The following is a 25032-nucleotide window of genomic DNA, read 5'->3' as shown; positions in this document are numbered from 1 at the left end:
GAAAGTGTCAGTAAAAAGAAATTAAAGCATCTGAGAAGAATACATTTAAGAAATTTATACCTTATTGTATGTTTTTATTTTTAATTATCTGAGGTGAACAAGGAGACAAAAATATAGTTACAGCAGTGATATCCTATTGAAACTAGAGTGCAACAGTTCAAACGGTTCAGAAGAAGATTTTGAATTTGTTTTTATATATAACACTAGCCTTTTGTTGAGAATTAGGAACATAATTATGGAACTTCTTAGTCTGCTTAGAGGGGGTCTTGTAGCTTCAGCTTCCTTCCTTTCCGAGGAGATCCTTGGTTGCATTTTCAGGTCACACTTTATCCACAAAGCGAGCAGGGAAGATTCCCACCTTCCCATTACATTGTCCTTCCAGCCACTCCTCATTGACTGAAAAGAGAATGACACTTTCTGACTGTGTATGTAGTAGAATATACTGGAGTACCTGGTAAATACAGCCTTGCCTTATATTACAACCTGTGAAACTGTCACCCTTTTCCCCAAAACCATGTCCCATTCATGATTGATTTCAATGGTAAAAGGTCTTAAAATCACCAACAACTGTATGTAAGTATCAAGCTTCTGAGAGACAATACACCAAAGATGAAATAGGGCTGAAAGGGAAGGGATAGAGGTAGAAGTGATCAATCTAGACACAAAGCCATGTTTACATTACATTATGTCATTTAGCAGATGCTCTTCAAAATGACTTACAAAGTATATCCAATAAAGTAGCCTGAAACTTGAAAAAATAGGACTCCACTAACCACATATGAACAAACCTTAGTGCCAAACATTGTGCTGAGATCCTAAGTGTTTGTCTAGATCAACATGTAGTTATACAAATCTGATAGTACTGTGTCCTCAAACAGACCTTGCTCTCAGCTGAGAACTGTCTCATTGTGGAACTGTACACATCCTGTCCCCGTACTGTCGCTATACTTACTGTATGCACTTTTGTAAGTCGCTTTGGATAAAAGCGTCTGCTAAATAAATAAATGTAAATATCAGTACAACACAATATACACAACATAAATACAATGCTAACATACCCTAAGCCTCCATATTTAACCTTAAAGTACACTTCCACATACATAAGGGGAATGAAAGATCACAATTGAGTAGGGGCACTGAGGTGTAACTTGGGGAGGGGCGTTCTGTATATTCTAGCCAAGAGCTCCATGCAAAGAGTTGCCCATCACCCTAGATACCCAAGCTACTCAAACAGCGAATCAGATTGAAAAAAAAATCACTGGAGTCTATCGCTGATGTTTTCAAAAGTTTCACAAATGTTTTACCGAATGGACATACCTTTTGAGAGCACAGTGATGATATCACCTTGGCAAAACTCAAGGTCCTCAGGACATGAAGCCTCAAAAGAATGAAGAGCCACCATCTTGTTAAGGCCATGTGACCAATTTTCCTTGTCCTGGAAGAAGAGTGAAAGCACAGCACTGATGATGCCTAGTGATACATCTCCAATTGCCTCATGTGAGCGTGGTATATAAGACGTGTATGTGAACAAGTAGTTTTATTTGAATTGTCAATAGTCAAGTAACCATGCTTTGTATAACAGATATCTGCACGCATTTCATTTAAGAATATCTGAGAACTGATTTCCTCTTGAAAAATAAGGTCAGGATCCATGATGAAAATCCAGTGTTTAACACTGGTCACTGGAACCATAATTTAGCCAAAGGTGTACTCCCTTTGCACACACAAATGCCATTTCAATTCCATTTAACTGCTAGAGACCAGATACTGTGTTAGCATGGTGTCGATGTAAGAAATAACTTTCCACTGCACTTTATACTTGTTTACTACTGTCCTTAGACTATAAACTCTGGAGATAAAATCAAATTTGTACAACTGTGTGTAGCTATACACACCTATGTTACATAAGCTAAGACAATACAATACCTCACTATCTAGTCTCTTTATAGTTTAGGAGACAACTTTTAATGTTTCAGTTAACATAAAAAATTCAGGCCCTTCACAGTTGTCAATGTCTTTGGAGCAAATCACTTTGTGTCATGATTGCCCATTGTTAAGCCTTTTTCCCCCAATTTGTTTATTATTTTTCCAACAGACAAGGCATCAAAGACAACACACACACACATACACACCTTCTAGTTGCCCACACGCATCTACACACAATATAGCTTGTAAATATATTGACAGATGCTTGCGTTAGCTTTAGTTGACAGACAGTGAACAATTTTACACTGATTAACCAGGAATGTGGGAAATGGCTGCCATACTTAGAAGAAACAATGTTTTGACCCACAAAGGGTGAACCTCATCTTTTCTTGGTTCAAGAACCTCAAAATATCCCTGATCCAAAGCTTAAATGTTGGGGGAGAGGGTTCCCTCCAATTTAAAATGATTAATTTTCTTGCCAGATGAAAACTGTATATGCAATATATATACAGTTTGATTGTGTATTAGACAGAGGATTATCCTCAGATTAGACACCAAAAAGGGCCGTGACAGGGCTGGGATCAATAGGCTTTTGAAATATCCTAGCCAAGGCATCGAAGATGGAAAGTCCAGCAACCTGGACAGTATAGTTGACTACTCATCCTCTGTAAAATTCAGCTTCACATCTGTTTGACACGTATCTCTCGTCTTTTTAAGAGAAGGAGGCTGTACACATGAGAAATCATCACATACAATATTACAGAAATACTGCCTGTAAAACAAATTACTATTAAGAATATTGTGTTAATAGGCTGTTGCTCAGGCACTTAAGGGAATGACTTGCTTTTCTTATGAGTCCAGTTCCTGGCCTACAAATATCTTAAAATGTGTTTTAGGTATACTGAATCTGGCAGGCACCCTGTTCAAATGATGCAAATCTTTGCATAGATTTTTAAATGTATTTAATGAATCATCATTAAGAGAGGGTAGAAGTACATGGTTTGATGCAACCAGAACTAAATTGAGCCACTCTGCCCACAGAAATGTCCCCACACCGGGGCCCTCACATGTAAAGTGTGGAAAATTATAGGATGAGTGGAGGTACGTTATAATGTGAGACATATCTCTGAGTAAAGCAGAGCTAGGAGAGATGTTAGCAGACAGGAAGACATTTCCATCTGCACCCAGAAAGGTACAGGTCTCAGTGCTGTCAGGTAACTTGCCTGGTAGTCAAACTGGAAATGTGGAACCCCCCTCTGCAGAAACACTTTTTGTGTATGAGGTGGTTTCCTGTTCCACATGAAATCAGAGATCATTCTGTTGAGATTCGTAAAGACGGTTTCCTTAATAAACATTGGAATGCACAGGAACAGGTATTTGGGGAGAGTATCCATTTTGATTATATTTTTTCTGCCTACCAGGAAAAGAGGCACCATAGACCACCTGTCAAAGGCTATCCTCTTCCAATCTACAAAGTAAAGTTACCACCAGCCGCAATGGTTTTCTTGGGGGTGCCTGAGGAGTATGTAATATGAAAGAGGCAGCATATCAAAGGGCAGGCGATTTTTTAATAAAACCATTCTGGTCTGGGGACATAAGAGAAGGTAAAGTGGTGTCCACATAGAGGGCTAGGAGTTCATCTAACAAATTACAATCCACAGTCGGATCCATAGCTAAGAGGGTCTTTGCTCTTCTTCAATAATGAACAAATGGATACCTGAAATGCTGGAGAAAAGCAAAAAAAGCAGGATCTGCAGCAATCTCTCCTTAAATTTCTTGAAAACTCTACAGAAAATCCATTTTGGCCTTTGGATTGCAAATCCTGCATATTGCTCAGGGTCAATTTCAATAGATAGTGATTCATGTATTCATCTATTTTCTCATACGATTCACTTAATTTGGCTGTGGACATATTTTCAAGAAATGAGTGATGTTTAGATGGATCATGATTTACTTCAGATGCGTAGTGAGAATAGAAATGACACTGTAACATCAGCTGTTCTGTTTGTTGGGTATTTAAACTCTGTTTTCAGGGTTGATCTTTCTTTGAAAATTTCTGGGGTTGGGGCAGTTGGATTCAGCTATTAAGTTCCTTAAGATGATTTTTCCTAGCTCTCCTCTCCCAAGATGGAGAGCTTCAGCTTTTTCATAAACTGCTTTTTGTAATCCAGTACATAAATATACATATTTGATGGCTTCCATAGCAAATAATGAACAGTAAATATGTGGAAGAAAATGCAATTAAACAACCACTTCTTCACTGGTACAAAATGAATACCCCACCATTTTCAGATATACCACAATTTACAATGGAGACAGTTATCTAACCTGCCTAAATGAATACAACTGTCCAGTTTGACTAAGGCAGGCCACAGACAGCCCAGTGGAGGCAGAGAGTAAGACATTCTACCAAGCCCATCTGATCCCTTACTGTTGGGGCAAGGTCGACTCACCATCATACTCTCTGTGCCGGAAGAGAGGAGCACATCCTCAGCTGTCATGTGAAAGCTCTGGGTAAAGGTTGTTACCATTGGTGCCATGACCAGGTGCTGAGAGCTACATCAACTACTGCAAGTACCTTCACCAAGCAAGACAGGCTACCGATTTCCAGAGACTAGGGGAGAAACCACAGCCACAGCCCAGAGGTATGACAGGTATCCTAACAATGACACAAAAAATGGCAGATAAAGGTTGACCTAGGGAGGCAGCTCAAGTTTCCAGATATCATTGCAGTAACCTCGCTTAGGTTGGAATTCACTGAGAAGACCAGGGGAGGAGGCCAATAAGAGGATAAGGGCATGAAGACCTGGTGAAACAGTGCCACAAGGTGTGAGCCAATTGAGGTGGGCTGCAGAGGATTTACTAGGCAATCACTCTATGGGGTTTACAGCCACAGGGACCACAGAGAGCGCCTTCAGACGGCTGTGGATCAATAGACGCGATCCTTAGCAGCACTATTGAGGCATTAAAATAAATTTTGACAAGTTTATCATATACCCTGAACGGGGGCCAAAGTTCTCAAATAATTTATGGGCATGGCATATATGGTTAGAGATATTAGACAAAATATTAGAGCAAAATTTCATCAGCATACAGAGATGTGTATGGACAGAACTGTTCATAGTGATGGGGAAATATCTGATATTTGTCTCACAGCCTTGCTTCTCTCTTTATTTTGACACCCCCATACCTTGCTGACATCACACCATAATGTCAGACGTCCACTCTCCGCAGATCTCCATATGTTCTCCATCTCCATCTCATCAGCAATTACCCTTTCATCAGATGCTGCTTTCTTATAGCTGGAAAATACAAAATATCATTACTGCAATTCCTGTTAATAGTAAAACAGTAGCATTTCCTTGTTTATGAACTAAAGCCGTCAAACCTCAGGGTTACTGTGTGGATGGGCAGCTTCAATTTTTTACAGATTTGCTGGAGAACAGTGGCGTATGGTACTCCTATTGCTGAGCGAATTGCTATGCTATATTGGAACTGCACTTTCACAATACAGAACTGGGTCTTGTCATCCTGGAAGAAAAGGTGGAGACACACAAAAGTGAATGAATAACATCTGCAGAATCATTCATCGGGCAATGACAATTAAGATTACTGGACAGACTCAAGATTCAGTTTTTAAGTAAAATGTTTCACTGAATTTTGCAGAAAATAAATTCCTTTCTGATGGCTGCAGTGTTAATATTGACCCAATACTTCTCACTACATACCTCATTTGATGTTTTCATTGCACTCAGATCTTCAGAGTGATCCAAAGCTGAGTTTGAACACATACACACATGAACATAAAATGAACTTTGGACAAAGAAGTTAGATTGGAAAGGGCCTTCAAAGCCACAGATTTATGGGGAATCTGAAAAAGAATTTTGAACTATGTCACTAAATAGTCTTAGGGGGCCAATTCAGACCTGAAAAACCCCACTTAAACACTTCCATGGAAAATTGCACACTTCTGTTACTACTTAGTGAATTCAGAAGTGGGCCACATAAGTTGCTCCTTTTTTGATGGAGTTTACTCAAAATGAGGGCATTTTGCTTGAAACGATGGTGGGGCTCCTTACTTTCCAACATACATGTATTCTGACATGAGACTATTTCCTCTCCACAACACTTTCACCCAGGAAAAAGAGTAAATCATGCACCCCCGTGGCCATCCTGTGTAATAACAACATTGTTGGTAACTCAGCAGGCAAACTCCAGTGAAAGTTAGGAACCCCAGTTTGAATCAATTCATTCTATTTGATAACCCTTCATATTTAGTCTATCAATGAAATGTTTAACATTTTCTTTCTTTAAACAGGAGGTCTGAGTGGTGGCACAAACTCCATTGGTGACAATATCTGTGTAGGTAGCTAGTAAATTTTCCAGTGTTTCAGCAGCACTTTCCTACTTACATGTCAGTTGTATCATTATGCTATGTAAGCTACCAGACTCAATGTCCTGCAAGCATTCTACTGTTGCTTCCTTTTTTAAACCTTCATGATGTGATCCTATGACATAGTTGAGAAAGGAGGATTTACTCTTCTATGAATACAGCAAGTTTATTTTATCTGAAAATGCATTCAATCACAGTAACATTCCAGACAGTTGCAATGGTAGCTAGCTAGCAAAGCAACATTGAATATAGGCTCATTGTTGCAAATGGGAAAAAAAAAACACACACACAGTGCCATGAGAGAGGTGACACCATTGTCCTAACAACCTAGCTAGTGGTCTGCTCCATGGGCAACCTCCTACCCACCAGCGTCCATGTGTTTCAACCAGTTCCTGCACAGGATGTTACACCACACAAATGCAATAAATTTAAATCTACTGTTTCACAGAGGGATTCCAACAATGTCCACATGTATTCCACGTAATGCTCATGGCTGGTTTGCTTTTGCTGTATTGTTGACCTACTACTACCTAATGAATAATATGAGAAAAACAACTATGAACTGAGCACCCTGTGGCGTTCTTCCTTTTTACATAAACATATTTGATGCCGACATTTTTAACTTGTACCAATTTAAGATGAAATATTGAAAAGGATCATCTCAGTTCCAGAGCTGCTTTATTTTCTGCTCAGTATCTGCTCAGCTCTCATGTTAAAGTTATTTTGTTCTGCACTGAGGACTAATAAATCCATGAGAAAAACTATTTGCCACCAGTCTCTAGTGGAGGTGTGGAGGCAAAGGCAATTTACATTTATTCATAGTGGGAAACTCAGTGCCAAAATATGAGGTGGGCAAAAAACGTTCAGCGCCTTGAAGTCTGAATCGGCCCCTGAACGACTTAATGTATGTTATGTACTGTTTCAGCATGGTGACACTGTGTCGAAGGAAATTTGGACTTTAATTGCCTTAAAAATTGAGACATTTTAAATAATAGATTAAGTGTTCCCATAAGGTACATCCTCTTGCTGGAATGTATGTGAAATCTTGGTGTTCAAATCAGTTAACACAAATTAGGGAAGGAGTCTGATAATAACCAAAGGATTTAGTGAGTAAATTCAGGGTTTAACAAGCTGTTTGTAAATTTGAGTGATGCAGGCTACCTGTTCTTCTCTCTGGTCGGCTAGGTGGCTCTTCCCCTGGTGGGGCCGGTATGGCTTTGCTGGGAGTCACCTCCTACAACCCAATATAAAAAATCTCTCAAATTACATTGTACAATGAAAAAATTTCGAATGAAATACTGATCAAATGTGCATAGTACTAGTAGCAGGCAAGTTAGCAGTATTTTCTTCTTAATGCTGCTGTAGATTGTGATGTCCACAATTTTGAAGCCGGTGGTTCTTACATGCATGAGAACCACACACACTTCAACTTTTAAGGCCAGAGGGAATCATATTTTGTTATTGTTGAGATCAGTAGAAATACAGATTATGATTCAATTTGATACATTTTTGTACAAGACTACACTATACTCTGGACAGCCCTCCTTCCACATCTACAAAAACAAAAAATGATACAAAAGGTGGCTGCCTGACAAATGTATTGCCTGGGCATGCCTTCACAGCGGTCAGGATGAAAGAAAATGGGGGCGGAGCTGGTCAAAGGGGGTTCAATTACAATAGAGAAGCAATGGTAAAATAAAAATAAATAAATCATTCCTTTCCTTTTATGGCTCAAAATTGTTTGTAGTTTCAGTAGTTCACCACAAAAAATGGCAAAAAGTAATTTAACTACTTGAATCACTATGCAAATATGAATGTAGTTGAACTACCAGCAAGCTACTGCAAAATGTAGTTAAACTACTAGTTTAATTACATGTAGTTCACTACTCCCCTGGTTTTATGCCCCTTTTGCAGTTTCCTTCAGGAATAACCTCCCAATTCTTTACAAATGTAATCTTCTGTGTCATCTAACCTTATTTATCCTCAAATAAATAAATATAAATGTAAAAATAGGGCAGTGTTCATAGGGTTAAATGAGATACTAATGCATGTGCCCTGAAAATTCCATATAAGATCTCTTTGTCTTCTGAGTTGTGGTATAGCCGACATGCTGCAGAAGGGGAAAAAGACTCCATTTCTTCTTCTTCTTCATCTTCTTCTTCTTATTATTATTATTAAGAAGAATATATTACAAAACTAATTTATAACATTCATAATAGTTATTATACAGAAATTATACATTATATAACAAATATCTGATATTTAAGTATATAAAAAATTATATGTACTATGTGGACACCCCTCCTAATTATTGAGTTCAGGTGTTTCAGCCACACGGATTGTTAACACGTGCATAAAATCAAGCACATAGCCATGCAATCTTCATAGACAAACCTTAGAAGTAGAATGGGTTGTACTGGAGAGCTCAGTGACTTTAAACATGGCACTGTCATAGGATGCCATCTTTGCCACAAGACAGTTCACAAAATTTCTGCCCTACTAGATCTGCCCTGGTCAACCGTAAGTGCTATTATTGTCAAGTGAAAGCATCTAGGAGCAACAACAGGTCAGCCACGAAGCGTTAGAACATGAAAACTTACAGAGCGGGGGCCGCCGAGTGCTGAAGCACGTAGTATGTAAAAACCGCCTATCCTCTGTTGAATCACTCACTACAGAGTTCCAAATTGTCTCTGGCTGCAACATCAGCCCAAGAACTGTGTGTCAGGAGCTTCATGAAATGGGTTTCCATGGCCGAGCAGCTGCACACAAGCCCAACATCACTATGCACAATGTCAAGCGATGGGTGGAGTGGTGCAAAGCACACTGCCACTGGACTCTGGAGCAGTGGAAACACGTTCTCTGGAGTGATGATTCACGCTTCACTATCTGGCAGTCTGATGGACGATTCTGGGCTTGGCAGATGCCAGGAGAGCGCTACCTACCGGAATGCAGTGTACTTACTGTAAAGTTTGGTGGAGGAGGGATAATGCTACAGCACAGAAAGACATTTTAGACAACTGTATGCTTCCAACTTTGTGGCAACAGTTTGGGAAGGCCCTTTCCTGGTCCAGCATGACTGTGCCCCTTTGCACAAAGCAACATCCATAAAGACATGGTTTGACGAGTTTGGTGTGGAGGAACTCCAGTGGCCTGCAGAGCCCTGACCTCAACCCCATTGAGCACCTTTGGAATGAATTAGAACGATGATTGCGAGCTAGGCCTTCTCATCCAACATCAGTGCCTGACCTCACAAATGCTCTTTTGGCTGAACGGGCACAAATTCCTGCTCACAAATTCCTATCTGACTGCCAAGAAACTCTGCTCTAAATAGAGGAGGTGTCTGAGAACTGCAGATTTAATGATTCTGTATGGAGCTCATACAGCAGTGGGAATAACATGGGAGGGAACAAAATAAGTGGGTAATAAGTGCATTTTATTCAACATGCAGTTACCTGTTCTTGCTTGGACGATAAGGTTATTTCCAAAGGCTCCAGGAAATTGTAAGGCACAAGTCCCTTCTGAAAATGAAAACGGGGTAGTGTAAAATTCCTTCGAATCAACTCCTCCTCCTTTCAAACAATTTGAAACACAGGAGACCCTCCCTTCACAGAGTTGTGGTTTCAAATATTAGCACCACCCAGCTCTGTTTCCAGAGCAAAGAGAACCGGGACAACACATGTCCTCTTACATTTATCTGACATGTAGTATTTATAGCATTGTTAGTATTTATAGCATTTATAGCATTGTTACATGATAATACGTAACTCAATTGCATGTATTCTATACGTGCATTCCATAAAATCAATTTATCATAAATGTTGTTACCAGAGATATAAATAATATGGAACAGGGATGTGTTCAGAATTCACAAATTCAGAAAAATGAAATGGTTAACAAAATACCATTACCTGTCAAAGAAATATTAAATCTGCCTTAGACACAAAATATACAATTGCTTCATAAAAGCATACTGAACATGCATTAAGATCTATTCACTCACCATTTCACCAGCACGATTTCTGCCACTGCTACTGTAGTAGCTCCAGATTTTAACATTATTCAATTCCACACCAATGCCTAATTTGCCTTGCCTAATTTTAATTTTTTTTCTTTCTTTTTAAAATTTGGAATGCCAGGTCGTATTATAGGGATGCTGGTCTTTACCACCCAACCCCTGCTATCAATCTGGTACCATGCAGGCAAACACATGTTCTCCTACAAAACACATGATACCAGCTGCCACCTCTTTTCACACTTTTGTGTAAAAGTGTCTTCTTGACCAGTGGTGCTTGCTATTGGGTGATGAGACAGACAAACCCCTGGCCAATCTACCAACCCATATCCCCTGGCAAAACACAGCCAAGCTGTCCTGCCATGTGTGCTTATGGTTATTGTAGGCAGCCACTCACACTTAAATAAGATGGCCATATGGATGCCACGACCATTCATGAGAGATGTTAATGGGAAAAATTAGAAGTGGACTATTTATCTAAATGGCAGTTTAATGGTTTCGCTAACATAAACTTTTGTTAACTAAAAAGCAGGTGCAACTGTACTATTTTGAACCGCTGATTTCTTCAGATTTTTTTTTACTTAAAATGTTGTGAACAAATCCCCTTTGTGCATATGCTTTTATAACTGGTATAGTACAGTATTTGCCAATTCTTTTGCAATCTATAGCATGTAACCCCCATAAATGGCAAGGGTCTCCTGTACATTTCTGCTGGAATTACTACAATCTGAAATGAATTGATGCTGCTAGTCCCTTCTTTATATTAGCCAGGCAGAACAAAGTAAATGAAAAGTATGAAGGTAAGGCTTGAGTTGGACTGAATTGGTTGTCCAGAGAAAGAGGGATCATTAATGTTATCAGTCACCCTCTCCCTGTGTACAGCCAATACGACATACAGGTTGCTTACCTTTCCATTGAACACCACAGAGGCCCAGTTGTCAGTCCCCTTCTGCAGTACAAAAACAATGTTTCCGGGCAACACTGCCAGCTCCTCTGTGGTCTCAGGGAGAAACTCATAGAGTACACTGTGTGGTTCTCCCTCCAGTGCTCTTGTGATTGATATGAGGGGAAAAAACATTATAACTGTATTCTTTTTAAAAAAGTCAGCTTTAACCAGGAATATCATCTCACAACAGAGTGTCTTGCATCTACTTTGTGAGGTGAATACCAAGACTAGATGGTACAAGTCCCATTATGACCAAAAATAAATGTACAATTGTTGGGTCAAATTTAGCAATAATTAATAAGAATTATTTCATTCGAGGTAGCCCCACTAGTTAAAATAATGCACAAGTAGCTCCCAAGTGGCTGATTTGGGAATGTGCTCATTTTGAGTGCAGATTGGAAACCAGCCATTGTCATCTGCCAACATTGACCAGAATTGGCAGAATAATTTGGCTTCATTTTGAAGAGAATAAGCGTGTGGAACTCAGCAAGGGTTTCCTCATCTCAATGTTTTCAGGCCCCCTGCAATTCATCAGACACCTGCAAATTGTTTGAATGACATCAGTGGATTTGCAGCTATTCTCTGATTGGTTACAATTCACCGTGTGACTTTTAGCCATTGGTTGCATCCATGTATATCAAAGGATTGTATTTATCTCACAAGTTTATCATAGTGATGTAACTGACAAGCCTAACGTACTACTGGTGATCCCAAACATTGTTGCATAAATGGGAAAAACATAAAATATAAATTATGTGACAAGGAAACAGTGACTTGATGTCCAAAGTCAAGAAGAATAATTGGACCAACATCCTTGCAGAGCCAAAGTGAAGTAACTACAAAATTAAGCCCACACTCTTAGAAAAAAGGGTTCTTCTTGGAGGGAAAGAGCTCTCCATACTCATCTGAAGAACACTTTTTGAAGATGGGATTCCTCAAGTGTTTTTGTAAGACACAAGATTCCATCAAGAACCAGTTTCATTTGAAAAACCCTTTGTGGAAGAAAGTGTTCTTCAATGATTCTTTGCAGGGTGAAAGGATTCTAAACAGAAGTCAGTAGGGTTTTAAACAGAACCATTTTCATCCCAATAAAGCTCTTCTATTGTACATTGTTCAACTTTGTTTTAAATAGGGTTTTGTTTTAAAACAGTGTTAAAACTTCATCATCAGGCATCATTCAGTAATCTACAGTTTTTAAAACATTGGTGTTAGGATTAGATCCTCAAATACTCAAACACTCACCCATGCTTGAAACTGTATTTGTGAATGTTTGTTCATGTGTCTGGGATGTCCTTAATAAATTCATGGTACTTTTATGGTATTCTGTAGTAGTGTATACCTTTACCATCCTTTCATCCTAAGCAATACAGTTGTGTAGTAGAGCGCATGTATTGAACAGGCACTGACAAAGTTGATCAGTTAGCCCTTCTCTCCAGCCTGAATGGATTATGTGTAGGTGTTTTCAGGTGGGCAGAGTAGCAACAGCAGAGGGGCTAGGATTAAAAAGAATTTGCATGCGATAATTCTCACTGTCTGTGGTGCATAGTATATTACACTTAGCTGGCACTTTTATACAGAAAAGATGAGAGTACAGCGCATACATACAACCTTAGAGATGCTAGCACTAAGAAACCATAAAACAGGAGATAAATGGATTCTTAGTAAAACCCTCTGGTAGGGTTCTAGCCAGAGCCCTTAAAATATAAAAGACTTCTTGGAAAAACCCTCCAGAGCACTCTAGGCAGAACCCTAGAACGGTCCTCATGGAAAGTCCTAGGAAACAGCCTTTAAAGAGTTCTAGGTAGAACTATAAAGGCTTCTCCTACAGGGACATGCCATCAAGTTGGCATGCTGGTTGGCCAGCTAACATATACTATCTTGCTTATTTTTAACTGGCACAAATAACTCCACAGCGATGTCCCCCTGCCAGCATCTGTCAGGCTTGCTTTCCTTCAAGTTACACTTACTTCCCAGGCTGCATCCCAATCTGTGTTTTTTTCTCATCTTCCCAAAGCACTTCCCCTACAAATTCTGCAGTCACGTGCTTGATGGTATCCCAGGCCGTCAAACGAACTTTCAGTTACCCTCAGTTGTTCCCGTTGAGAGTGTGTACATGCTTATACCCTTCACATTTGGACTGACATCCCAAGATGCTTGTAGTTAGCCTACTGAGCTAAATTATAAACCATGTAGCATTTAAATGACTACATGGCTAAAACTGGAGGATTAATGAGAGCAGGACTTTGGCATTATAGTAATGTTTTATGCATTGCACTCTTGTTGAGATCTTTTTCAGCTAATGTTACCACATGAAGATTAAATTTGACCTCCATGTTTTGTCTCTCAGGGAAAGATCATTCTGGGAAAGGATATGATTTTTCAAAAGTGTGTAGTATAAATTTATAATATATATTATAGGGTTTTCCTACGAAGTCACTGTATTATATTCAGTATTTTAATGCAGTAATTTATATTGATATTAAAATATTCATATTATTGTGCTAAAATGAACATTTTCTGTACTTATTTTGTAGTAAATTATATATTAACTTATACAATTTATAGGTACATTTAACCAAGATTCAACTCCAGAAAAGGGATTAGGTGGATTGACAGAGATGAGGTGCATGTACTACTTTGTTGTCTTTCATGCATATTTTGCAAATTTTGCAGAATATAGATTGCTTGTAGACACTTTCTTACCTCAGTACTTCTGGCACTTTCTGTCTGGTAGGAACTTCTTCTACCTGTACATAAGAAAATAATTTCAGTCAATTTTAGGCTGGTGTTCCATGAAGCAACTTACACACCATATTAGTGCCTCACAACAAATTTAGTCTACTTTGTGTGCTGTGTAATACCCCATGCAACAACTGTAATTAGCAACTCATTTGCAAGTTGAGAGTGAGCCAACTTTATGCACCTAGTTTCATGCAACAGTCAATCAAATTGCAAATGTTCACATTTCACTGGAGAAACTGGGATTTAATTCATCACAGCTCATTTTCTGAACGTACTAACTACAGTAGCTGGTCTTTCATTCAGATGATGTAAGTACTTATTCATATTCAGCTGTTGACAGATGGAAGGAAAAAATATACCATGTGAATTCAGGTGAAAGTAATGTTGCTTGGAAAGCGAAAAGTTTGTATAAATACATATAAATATATATATAAATATATAAAAAATGGCATGAAAAAGTATTTCCCTCTTCTTGATATTCTCTATTGTTGCGTATTTGGAGTACTGAATGGTTTCAGATTTTCAAACAAAATGTAATATTGCACAAAGGGAACCTGACTAAACACAAAATGCAGTCTTTTAATGTTCATTTTGTTCCTTGAGTGAAAAGTTAACATACACCCATATCACCCCTGGGAAAAAGTAAATGTCCCCTTAAACCTAATATATGGTTGGACCACCCTTAGCGGCAATAACTGCAACTAAACGCTTCCTATATAATTTGATATGAGCCTTGCACATCTCTGTGGAGGAATCTTGGCACTCTCTTCTTTACAGAACTGCATTAACTCTGACAGATTGGTAGGTCTTCCAGCATGAACTGCTGTTTATGGGTCCTGCCACATCAGCTCTATTGGATTCAAGTCAGGACTTTGACTAGGCCACTCCAAAAGCCATGTCTTCAAACCTCTTATGTCATCAAACCTCTTATATCATCAAACCTCTTACTATAAACATTTCTAGATAAAAAGCCAGTAAGCTATCACTGTCACTTTTTCAAGACATTTCTCATTCAGAAAATTTCTCAATCATACGCCTGATTTTTAAAGCTCTGAATGAATTTGCACCACTGCCCCTGAAGGAATTTGTTCAGATTAGATCAGACTAAAAATGGTGTGAGCCACAAGAACAACTTGTAGTTGATTTTGTAGTGTAAGAGAGATACTGTTTTTACAGATAGCCCTTCCAATTAAGGGTGCAATGCTTTGGAATTCTGTACCATATTAAAATAAGATGTACAGTATTTTGTCATTCTACCTTGACAGTTTTTCATGTATATATTTATTGAGGTAATTTATTTTTGCACTGTATACTTTACATGTGCCTATATTTCATTCACTGAAAACTATACATCATATATTATTGCATACTATCAACTATATACTATAGTGTATTACGTAATGCTGGATGAACAGTTTTAAGAGTAGTAGCCTTTAATCTAGGTATGTATTGAACTAATACTAATATATTGTATACATTCCAAAAACTGATGAATTTGACTTTTTTGAGGCCTTAATGATTATTATTTGGCTAATCCAGGTGACAGGTAATAAATGTTTTTCATTATGTACTATGCCTGATAAATAAGCTTAAAATAAATTGTCATTTTGATTAGTTTCTTATAACCATGTTTTCTGATACACTCTTTTAGTTACATTTTTGCAAACAAGAGGAAAAACACCAGGATAAGAATACCTGTGGCTGTAGGGGGGCAAATCCAGAAAAGTCATCACGGGGAATTATGGAGGCAACCACCTGCAGAAACAGGATGAGCAGTTTCAAGGTTTACATTGGCTGCTGCTTCAATGCCTGTGAACCATATTGCAGAATGAAAAGGACCTATTTTGACACATCTACACTGCACAATTTGCGGCTTGGCTTAGGTCTTAATTTCATTATGCTAAAATGCAGTATCATACCATGACTGTAATCCCTCTAGTTTGGTACTCTGATTTAAGGTGTTGCCTGTCAGTTGCTCAGTCAGAAAGGCACTCATTCTGAGTGCAGGCTGAGACCTACAATGCTGGTTCAAAAATGGCTGTATTATCATCCAGCAGTGACCATGAGCCCACAGGAGACAGGAGTGAGTGGGTTGGCCAGGATTTCCTCATTATATCAGTCTCTTGGCACTCTGCAATTTGTTGGGCACCTGCAAGTTGCTCAGATGGTGTTAGTGGAGTAGTACGTATGAGCATGAGGAGTATGAAATTTACTCTAGTGTACGATGGCATTTGTAGAGTGAAAAAGAGCAGCATTGTTATGAGGATGTATCAGAGTATTGCATTAGCCTTGCCCACTACCTCTGCATGAGAGCAGAGGTAGTCACAGTGGTATGAACAGTAGTACAATTGGCGATCACCAAAATAGGTGGGTGGGTGAGGAAATAAAAAATTTAAAAATAAGTACCCGTAGTGGGTTCACCTGATATTGATTTTTTGGCCTGTAAAATGCCTAGCATCCAGCTTCTGAGCTCATACATAGTCCTCCTTATACTGTCCTCTTATCCATCTCTCTTTCTTCATAATCTCTTACACATTTTAAAGCTTGCAAACAGTTCCAAACAGTTAAATGTGTCCTCACCAGCCAAGAATACAAGAAAGGCTGCACCTGATGTAAAACAAAGAATCTGTTTGTCCAAACGCAAGATGAATTGTTACTTGTAGTCTCCATCACTGCAGGATACAGTAGGTGATCCTAGCCATTTATAATCCTTCACACCTCAAAATAGAGTATAGTCAAATAACCCTCGGGGCAACCAGCCCTTTGGTTCTTAAAGAGCAGGATGTCTTAATCGATTCTATATATTTACTATATTTATCTATAAACTTAATCTAAAAGAATTCCTTTCCTTAACAATTCCACCATATAAAAAAACTTTGTGTGCTGCTGTGTAACATTTTACACAAACAGGATGGCATTACAGGGTATGTTTCATTTGCGAAAAAAAACCATAGAAAGTTAAATTGAATAAATGTTAATGTTTCACCTGTCTGAATAATGCTTATAGTATGCCACAATATGATATGATATGAGCCAAAGACAAGTTACAAGTTTCCACTTTTAGTAGAATATAACAATGACAACTGAAGGACTATATACAGTTTATAGCAAATCAAGACAACATTTCAACAACAGATGTAAATCTAGTTCTTCACTGAGGGTCCCAGGGGTCATGACACAGAAATAGTAAACCTGACAACCCTCACAATTAAGGAGCAAGATGAAAAAAGACGCTAAAACCTAATATCTAAAGTGTTTTATTTTCTCAGCTTGTGCCAATTATTTTTCAATCTGCTAATATATGTAAAGGAATTTTGTTGCTCTGTAATAATGTTGGCCTTTAGGCTAATTTCTAATTTAGCTATTTAGGTACTTACTGAAAAGTAACAATACACAAAATTAGTAAATTTATGAAGCAACTGATGTCTAAGTAAATATACTTAGATTATACCAAATTCTTTCATTGTTATTTCCTGTATTTCTCTGAGGACTATATGTTCTGCTGTTTTAGATTTAGTCTTCAGTAGTCTGTCCAGACATACCCCTGTGTAGCACAGCATGTAACAATTTAGTGTGCTGAAAGAGTGCATAGGCTGACTTTAATGCAGAGACATTCATGAATCTCCCATCTTTTTGTGGCTTTTGCTAGCATTAAACATAAAAGTAGTTTTTTGTTAATGAATAAATAATAGTTTCCATCATAGTTTCTGTCTTACTTTGTGGTAATGCTACATGTTGTAGCATTATGCGATCATGATGTCTGTGACTGTGCCAGCTGTTTAAAAACTACTGATAATTCAGTGCCTACAGTGATACCTGGAGGATAACAACTAAAATGCAGGTTTAAATCCTCTGGGGTTATATGGTTGAGAAAAACTGAGGGCCCTATTCATAACACATAATTACTGTGGTACTGTCAGTTTTTAAAAGATGGTTGAAAATACTGGACCAGAGTTTCCCTGCACTGTTAGTGCAGAGGACAAGACAGATGCATACCTTAGCCTTGCCCAAGTAGTCCCTCTTTTCCAACTCAGCCACGTAGTGCTTGCCGGGTCTGAACAGTACCCCTTCCTCAATCTCAACTGGCTCAAACAGTTTCTGCTTCTAAAAAAAGACCAAAGGTGATTAAACCACTTGAAAGAGAAACATTCCAAGCATCTATCATCCATTTTTTTCATACAGATCTGTGTTATATTTTTATATTTTAGCAGACATAAACATATACTGCTGCACAATACTCTGCACATTGTAATGGTGGCTAGCATAGTAGGCATACTACACAGATAACTACAGGTGCAGAGTTAGTTATTTGTGTTATTTTAATGTTCATCATTTCATTTTTTTCCTATAAATTTGTCCAATGCTTTTTCCCCAAGCTTTCTTCCTAATGTGTACTGCCAAATTGTATACTATATGTTCTGCAGCTATGACCCCCGTTGTCAATTGGGGGTGTGACTGATACACTCTCCTCCGAGTGATTGTGCTGAATAATGCCACTAGAGTGACCAACCAGCAAGGGTCACTCTTTAGCTCTGAAACAAGCCCCAATAGTTGTCTTTGTCTTTATGTTGTAGTTGTTGTCTTTATGTGTCTTGTTAATTATTTTAGTGTTGCCCATATTGTTCATTGTGACTTTTATATTCATTACCGTGAGCACAATTGCATATGTGGAAAAAGGCCTTCAGCCCTTCACCACTGCTTTGGGTTTTACAGTTTGTTTCTTTACAGTGTGTTTGTTCGTAGTTGTATGCAAAAGTTTGGGCACCCCTGGCCAAATTACATATTTTGTTGATTTTGAAGTGAAAAGAGGTAAACACACCTCTGCAGGACATTATTTTAGAAAAAATTTTCTGCCAATGGCAATGCACAGTTACTATATATTTGATTAACCTAAAAAAATAGAAATAAAATTAAAAAGTAATTGTGGCATGTGCAAAAGTTTGGGCACCCTTCTAGTTGTAAAGTCTCAGCCCTCAGTGTGGCAGCTAGTGGCACAGGAAACATTGCACGGGTAGAGGGAAGAATGGATTCCACTAAATATCAGCAAATTCTGGAAGCAAATTTCATACAGTCAGTCAACAAACTGAAGCTGAAAAGAGACTGGCTTCTACAACAGGACAATGATCCAAAACATACCTCAAAATCCACCATGAACTACTTCAAGAAACGCAAGCTGAAGCTTTTGGAATGGCTCTCACAGTCCCCTGATTTGAACATTATTGAAAATATGTGGGCAGATCTTAAACATGCTGCGCATGCAAGAAGGCCCAAGAACTTCTCAGAACTAGAAGCGATCTGCAAGGAAGAGTGGGTGAAAATTCCTAAGTCAAGAATAGAAAGACTCTTAGCTGGCTACATATAGTGTTTGCAAGCTGTTACTAAGTACTGACTTAGTAGGGTGTCCAAACTTTTGCACATGCCACAATTACTATTTTATGTTTTTCTACTTAGTTAGTTCCTGAACTCAAAAGTAACAGAGGCTGTGTTTACTACTTTTCACTTCAAAAAATCAACAAAATATGTAATTTGGCCGGGGATGCCCAAACTTTTGCATACAACTGTATCTGCCTGATGGTCTGTTTCTTAGCAGCACTGATTCAATATAGTACTGTATCAGTCTTGTTCTACTTCTTCAACATAAGTTATCTTACCCTTCAAGCCCTCAAGAGACCTTTATACTGTTGATAAATAGATGGCTCCTAAGAGGCTCAGTCTCACCAAGGTGCACAGTACTCATCTTGTACAATTAATGGTATGAATAATTAAGTATTAATGATACATAATTATCTCCACCAACACAAGACTTTGCACAGCAGTATCAGACTTTTTTGCAGTGATAATGCAACTTTCAGATGAGGAAAACCAATTTTCTCTCAACTGTTTTGGCAAAGTAGACTAGTCTTTCTCTAAACTCACTGTGTAGCAAACCTAAAAGAAACAGAAAAGCTAATAATCATGCACACTTCATAAAAACACCTTTTTTCTGGATTAAGCATGCTGAGAGGCTACAAGGTTACAGTCCTGTACTACTACAACATTCACTTTAAGGTGTAAGAAAGTTACTTGCCAGGACAGACTCCAGAGCTTGGTCAATGTGACCGTGTTTTGACTCAGTCTTAAGGCTGAGCGCAACGAGCAGACTCTCCTGGGCTTTCTCCCACTGGCCCAGCTGAGCTTGGGTTAGGGCCACATTGTGTAAGATCTGTACGGAACAGAAAGAAAAGGGCAATGGGGTGTTTCTGTGGTGGCAGAGAGGTGGTCACAACAGAACTGATGTCTAATAGGAGGACAAAGAACCTGGAGCAATGCCTCTCCTCTGTTCTGTGCCTACTTCACTGTAAAGTACTGTGTAACTTCTAGTGTGAAGAGGAGCAGGAAGATCACCAAGCAATGTTACAAGGCCTCATCCAATCCCGGCAATAACACAACAGACCTTAGGTCCCGGCGCACAACAGGTATTAACACCACCCCATACAAAGCTGTAAGCAAATTTTATTAACCAAACGTGTTTTAAATGCATTCACTCATCATATCTGTTACAACTGCTTTTCAGTTTTTCCTGAAATAATTTCTCTTAATTTGTAAGTAATAAAGACAGCAGAATCTGGACCTTATTATATCCTCTATTATAACTTTAACTATCAATCATTTTAAGAGGGGGGGGGGGGGGGGGGGGGGGGGGGGGGGACCAGGCTACTTGAATCAGCAGACTATAATCAGCTGCCTGCTTTATTTTGACGTAGGTTATCAGAGGTTTGCAATAACTGGACAATATGTAAAACTTTGCATACTCACTTTGGAATCTTAAATTAACTAAATTGTAATGTTATCACAATAATTTTTTATCAGGTTATATTTTTGTTTAAATATTAAGTCCTATGTATCTTCATACAGAAGAATAACTAGTCTAACAGAGGCAATTCACTGCTCCCATAAAACATCATATGACAACTCGTTTACAATTAACTATTGAAATAATTACAGTTTTATACCTTTTTTTTTTTTACAGTATCCAGAACATTGGCAGAGCCACCTTTTAGGAATGATGGTTCTCCAACCTTTTTGGCAGATTTGCTCAAGGTTGTTCGGGTTGGTTGGATGGCACTTGTGAATGCTTAACATTTACAAGATCTGATTTTCTATTTTCCATTAAACCTACAAAAACGGAACCTCTGAAAAAATGATCAGTGTGAGGAATTTTAGTTTGTAGCCACTCAGAAATGACATTCCCAAAACAAATTGTTTGTAAGAAAAAATAAATAAGTGCATGGCATGCATAAATACGAAGTTTCTATTTCTTCAAAAAATATACAGTTGGCACCCTCAAGTATAAATCTGATTGTTGTTATTGGAGGGATATATCTTATTAAAGCAACAGTTTTGTGCACTAGCAGTAGAGTTTCCAGCACAAGGACAGATGATCATCACTTGATAATTTTAGTACAGAAGAGATGTAGAGAAGCTCTGTCCCAACTCCACTTACTTATGCAGTGAGCAATGATGAGTATGTTGTTATGGGGATAGTTGTTTTGAACAGTTGTTTCTACAGTTTTGAACACTGTAGAAGTGTATAGTACAGCTACACAGATTAGGATATTTTTCAGACTGAATATTAAATCAGTTAGTAAGCTAAGACTAACATAGTAACACTATACTACAACCTGTGATTATCCAAAAAAGAGCACTAATCCTATGAATATTTCTTGTATAGTGCATTGTGTACTGATTGTTGTGTCTCTTGTAGTATTAGCTAACTTGTCATATGGGGAATACTTCAATAATAGTTGTTAGTTTATATAATAATATTGCGTTTAATGATGATGATGCTAAAAACCAGAAAAATGAAGGTTCCATAAGCTATGCAGTTTCAAACATTGTCATGAAAGTATTCATTTTTAGTGATATCTTTTTTGCTCAACAAGAAATTGGGAACCTTTAAAAAAGATGTGCATGCTGTTTAACAAACAAATTTACAGATACACATTTCTAACTTCACCCTAATTATTTCTTCACAGGTTTTCTCAGCATTTGTAGCCATTGTAGCAGTGCACTTGAATTGGACTGTGGTACTTGTCAACGCTAACACTAACAATGTGGCTAATTTTTGGGAGGATTTTGTAAGTTGTTCTGCATAAGATCATCTGATAAATGATTAACATAAAATTGTAAATATCTAGTCATGTGTTACAAGTATATAAAAATAGTTTATTAAATGTATGCAAAATGTGTGCAAAAAATGTAACGTTAGTATTTCAGAAACTTTAATTCTCAACCCTACATTAATCGACACAGGACATTCTATTTTAAGTTATTCTAAATTAAGGCCCTTGCTCCAAAAAATTAACTTGGAACAGTGCCACTGAAAGGGTCTGTACATCAGGAATATTTCCTTCTTATTTGATCAAGGAACTCTTCCTGAAGTGATCTGATGAATCTTATGGTGTGAACTAAGAAAAATTACATTTAAAATTCCAGTACCCAATTCCAGTTCCAATCAACTATTAATTCATGCAAACAGTAAAACTGATGTAACAGGATTCCAGCTGGCCAAATACATTAGCATGTTTGTATACTTTAACACGGCTTGTCATGGCAACAAAAGCTCACACAGAATGCTTAATTCATATGAGAGACACAGTTCTGTCAGATCAGAATTCGAGTTCGCTAGCTAGCTGGTACATGAAGGTTATGTCACTTTCAGAACAACAACCTCATGTATTTTGGCTGATAATGTGAATGTGAAGGGCAAGAGTGTGTCACTTGGCAGGTGCGTTCAATCCTTTCAAGAGAAAACAGCAGCTTGTTACTAGAAAATAACACGCCACATTAAATATGGTTTTACTTCTGCTATTGATAAATGTTGTTTCTACTGTGTCAAACAACTTCAAGTAATAATGTTATGAAATCGTCAAATAAGGCATCTTAATGACACACCACTGAAGTTTGTTGGAGTGAATGAGCTCACAAAAGACATTCTTTTAAATCCTTTTTGATCATCACTTGTTTTTACTGAAACTTGGCTGTGATTGTGGCCTTTTCTGATGAACGCCATAGAGTGGCATCAACAGCATACTTCCTTGGAAAGGGAAAAATATATAATCATCATTAAAATCTTCCAAGTAAGTTCATCACTTATATTGAGCAGGTGGATTAAGAACAAGGGCAGGTCGAAATGTACCATGCTACCTATCACTAGCAATTGTTAAGTCCCAATCACAACCAAGTTAAGCAGTTAATTTAAGTTACATGTTAGCTAATAGACAATGCGTTTAGCTCACAGAATAGCTAAATTAAACAATGTAAGTCCGTAGTGTATATCTGTATGTATATATGTATCTTACATACTTTTTTAGTTTTATAGCTAGTTTTATAGCTAGCTTGTTATCATTTACTTAGCTAGATATATTTTCTATACCTTTTAACTTTTGACCAATATGTATTCTATGTTTAACAAACATTTAAATATTTTTGATTGCATCATTATCTCCCAGCCTTACCTCACAGGCATAGAGCTTGTACCACAGACCCAGAGGTTTATAGTCAATTAGCTGGTTCCCTCGTAACTCAGTCAAGGCCTTCTGAAAATCACCTAAGGATTCCTCAAACCTGAAGGAACACAGAAGGGGAACAGTCTGAAGGTCAACCCAGAAGAATGAGTCAATTAGAACACCAGTGTCGGCACTAGGATTAATAGTCTCAATATACCTGTGAAATGCATAAGGGCATAGTATAGTATATCTGTTACTATCTATGAGAATGACTTAATACTTGTATGAACTTTTAAGAACATATTTCATTGCATTGTTAGATTATGTTCAAAATGTCATTGCACCTCTTAAGCTTTGAAAGTTAAAGTCAAAGTAAAATATTACACTCTAAAAGATAACCCAGGCCTACTTTTGTTTTTTGTAGAATGTTATTCCTCTCTGGAAGAAGGAAATGGCCAAGTGCTCATCCTTGCGGATGCTGTTGTCAAAAGCCTAAAGGGGAATTAAAAAATGGACTTCCTCAAGCAAACCATGAACAGCCATTTTCTTGCAGTGTTACTTCCTTTTTTTGTATGACTTGCAATTCAAAAGCACATGAGATTCAAGATTACACAACTGCAATACAACTGAATATTCAAGTATCTGCAGTCAAAATAATTAATTTCCAAACCGCTCCTCAAATTGAAAATATCTTGCTCAGTCCTCGGATAGAAACATCATAACAAACATCACAATACCTTTTCAGCAGCATCCAGTTCCTGGTTGATTAGGTGAAGACAGCCAATGTTAAAAAATATTTTTGAATTGATGTCGAGGATTTTTGAAAGCACCCTGAGGGCAGCTGCCCAATCTCGCCTATCAGCTAATGCCACACCCTCATCCCATTCCCGGATGGTATCTACAAAAGACATTGTCATACGCCAAACTTTGCAAGATATTATCAAACTCTCTGTGCTGGTGTGCTATGCAAAGGAGTAGAAAAACACAACTGTTTAAATAGCCCCACTTCCTTATTTTCAGCAATTACAGGAAGTGAGTCTGGTTTGCTGGAGATATTGTGACATGCAGTCGATCTTGCTGAAATACTTGTCTTGCCAGAAGGCTTCATTATTGCCTTTTACTCTCATTACAGGTACTGAAAAATCCAAACCAACACACACTGTAAAGTAGGCAGGACAAAATGCACAAAAGTTTAATAATTGACTATTGAGTATTTAACAAGACTGTAGTGATGCAATGTTTTAAATGGAGAGACAACTAAGAAATAAATCAATCTGCAGGAAATAACATAATCATCCTAATACTCCTAATAACAGCATCCTAATACTCCTAATACACATGGTAGTTTCGGTGTTAATATTTATTGACAGCTGTAATAATAATAATTAGCCTATAACTTTTATCTGTACACTTGATACATTTTGGACTGTGTTGTCTGAAAATTTGTAGGCTTTTTACTGATAATGTCACACGTAAATGAAGCGGTCTAATAGAAAAGGAGATGTGCATTAAACATAATTAAATC

At 37.9% G+C, this 25032-nt stretch overlaps 1 protein-coding gene across 1 annotated transcript; it reads right to left on the bottom strand.

The window, feature by feature from the left end:
* Nucleotides 1-99: 99 nt before the first annotated feature.
* ncf2 (neutrophil cytosolic factor 2) lies at nt 100-24466 on the bottom strand. Its single transcript, XM_036522733.1, has 15 exons — nt 24245-24466; nt 23917-23999; nt 23517-23625; nt 20087-20221; nt 18016-18123; nt 15715-15774; nt 13981-14024; nt 11239-11380; nt 9772-9837; nt 7481-7553; nt 5655-5701; nt 5315-5457; nt 5117-5228; nt 1318-1435; nt 100-396 (listed from the first exon to the last, which is right to left on the bottom strand). The coding sequence occupies exons 1-15, from the start codon at nt 24422-24424 to the stop codon at nt 320-322; spliced, it is 1497 nt and encodes a 498-aa protein (XP_036378626.1). The 5' UTR covers nt 24425-24466; the 3' UTR covers nt 100-319.
* Between the last annotated feature and the right edge of the window lie 566 nt (nt 24467-25032).

The sequence above is a fragment of the Megalops cyprinoides genome, chromosome 2 (genome assembly GCF_013368585.1).
Source record: "Megalops cyprinoides isolate fMegCyp1 chromosome 2, fMegCyp1.pri, whole genome shotgun sequence".
Lineage (NCBI taxonomy): Eukaryota > Metazoa > Chordata > Actinopteri > Elopiformes > Megalopidae > Megalops > Megalops cyprinoides.
Note: the sequence above shows the minus strand (reverse complement) of the source record. Positions and strands in the feature narration are given on the sequence as shown.

Excerpts from the sequence above, each read along its gene's own strand:
- ncf2 (XM_036522733.1), bottom strand. The coding sequence starts at position 24,424 with ATGACAATGTCTTTTGTAGATACCATCCGGGAATGGGATGAGGGTGTG. Across the intron at positions 15,775-18,015 it reads ACTACTTGGGCAAGGCTAAG|GTGGTTGCCTCCATAATTCC; the intron begins GTATGCATCTGT and ends CTGTTTCTGCAG. Across the intron at positions 5,458-5,654 it reads CAATGAAAACATCAAATGAG|GATGACAAGACCCAGTTCTG; the intron begins GTATGTAGTGAG and ends CTTTTCTTCCAG.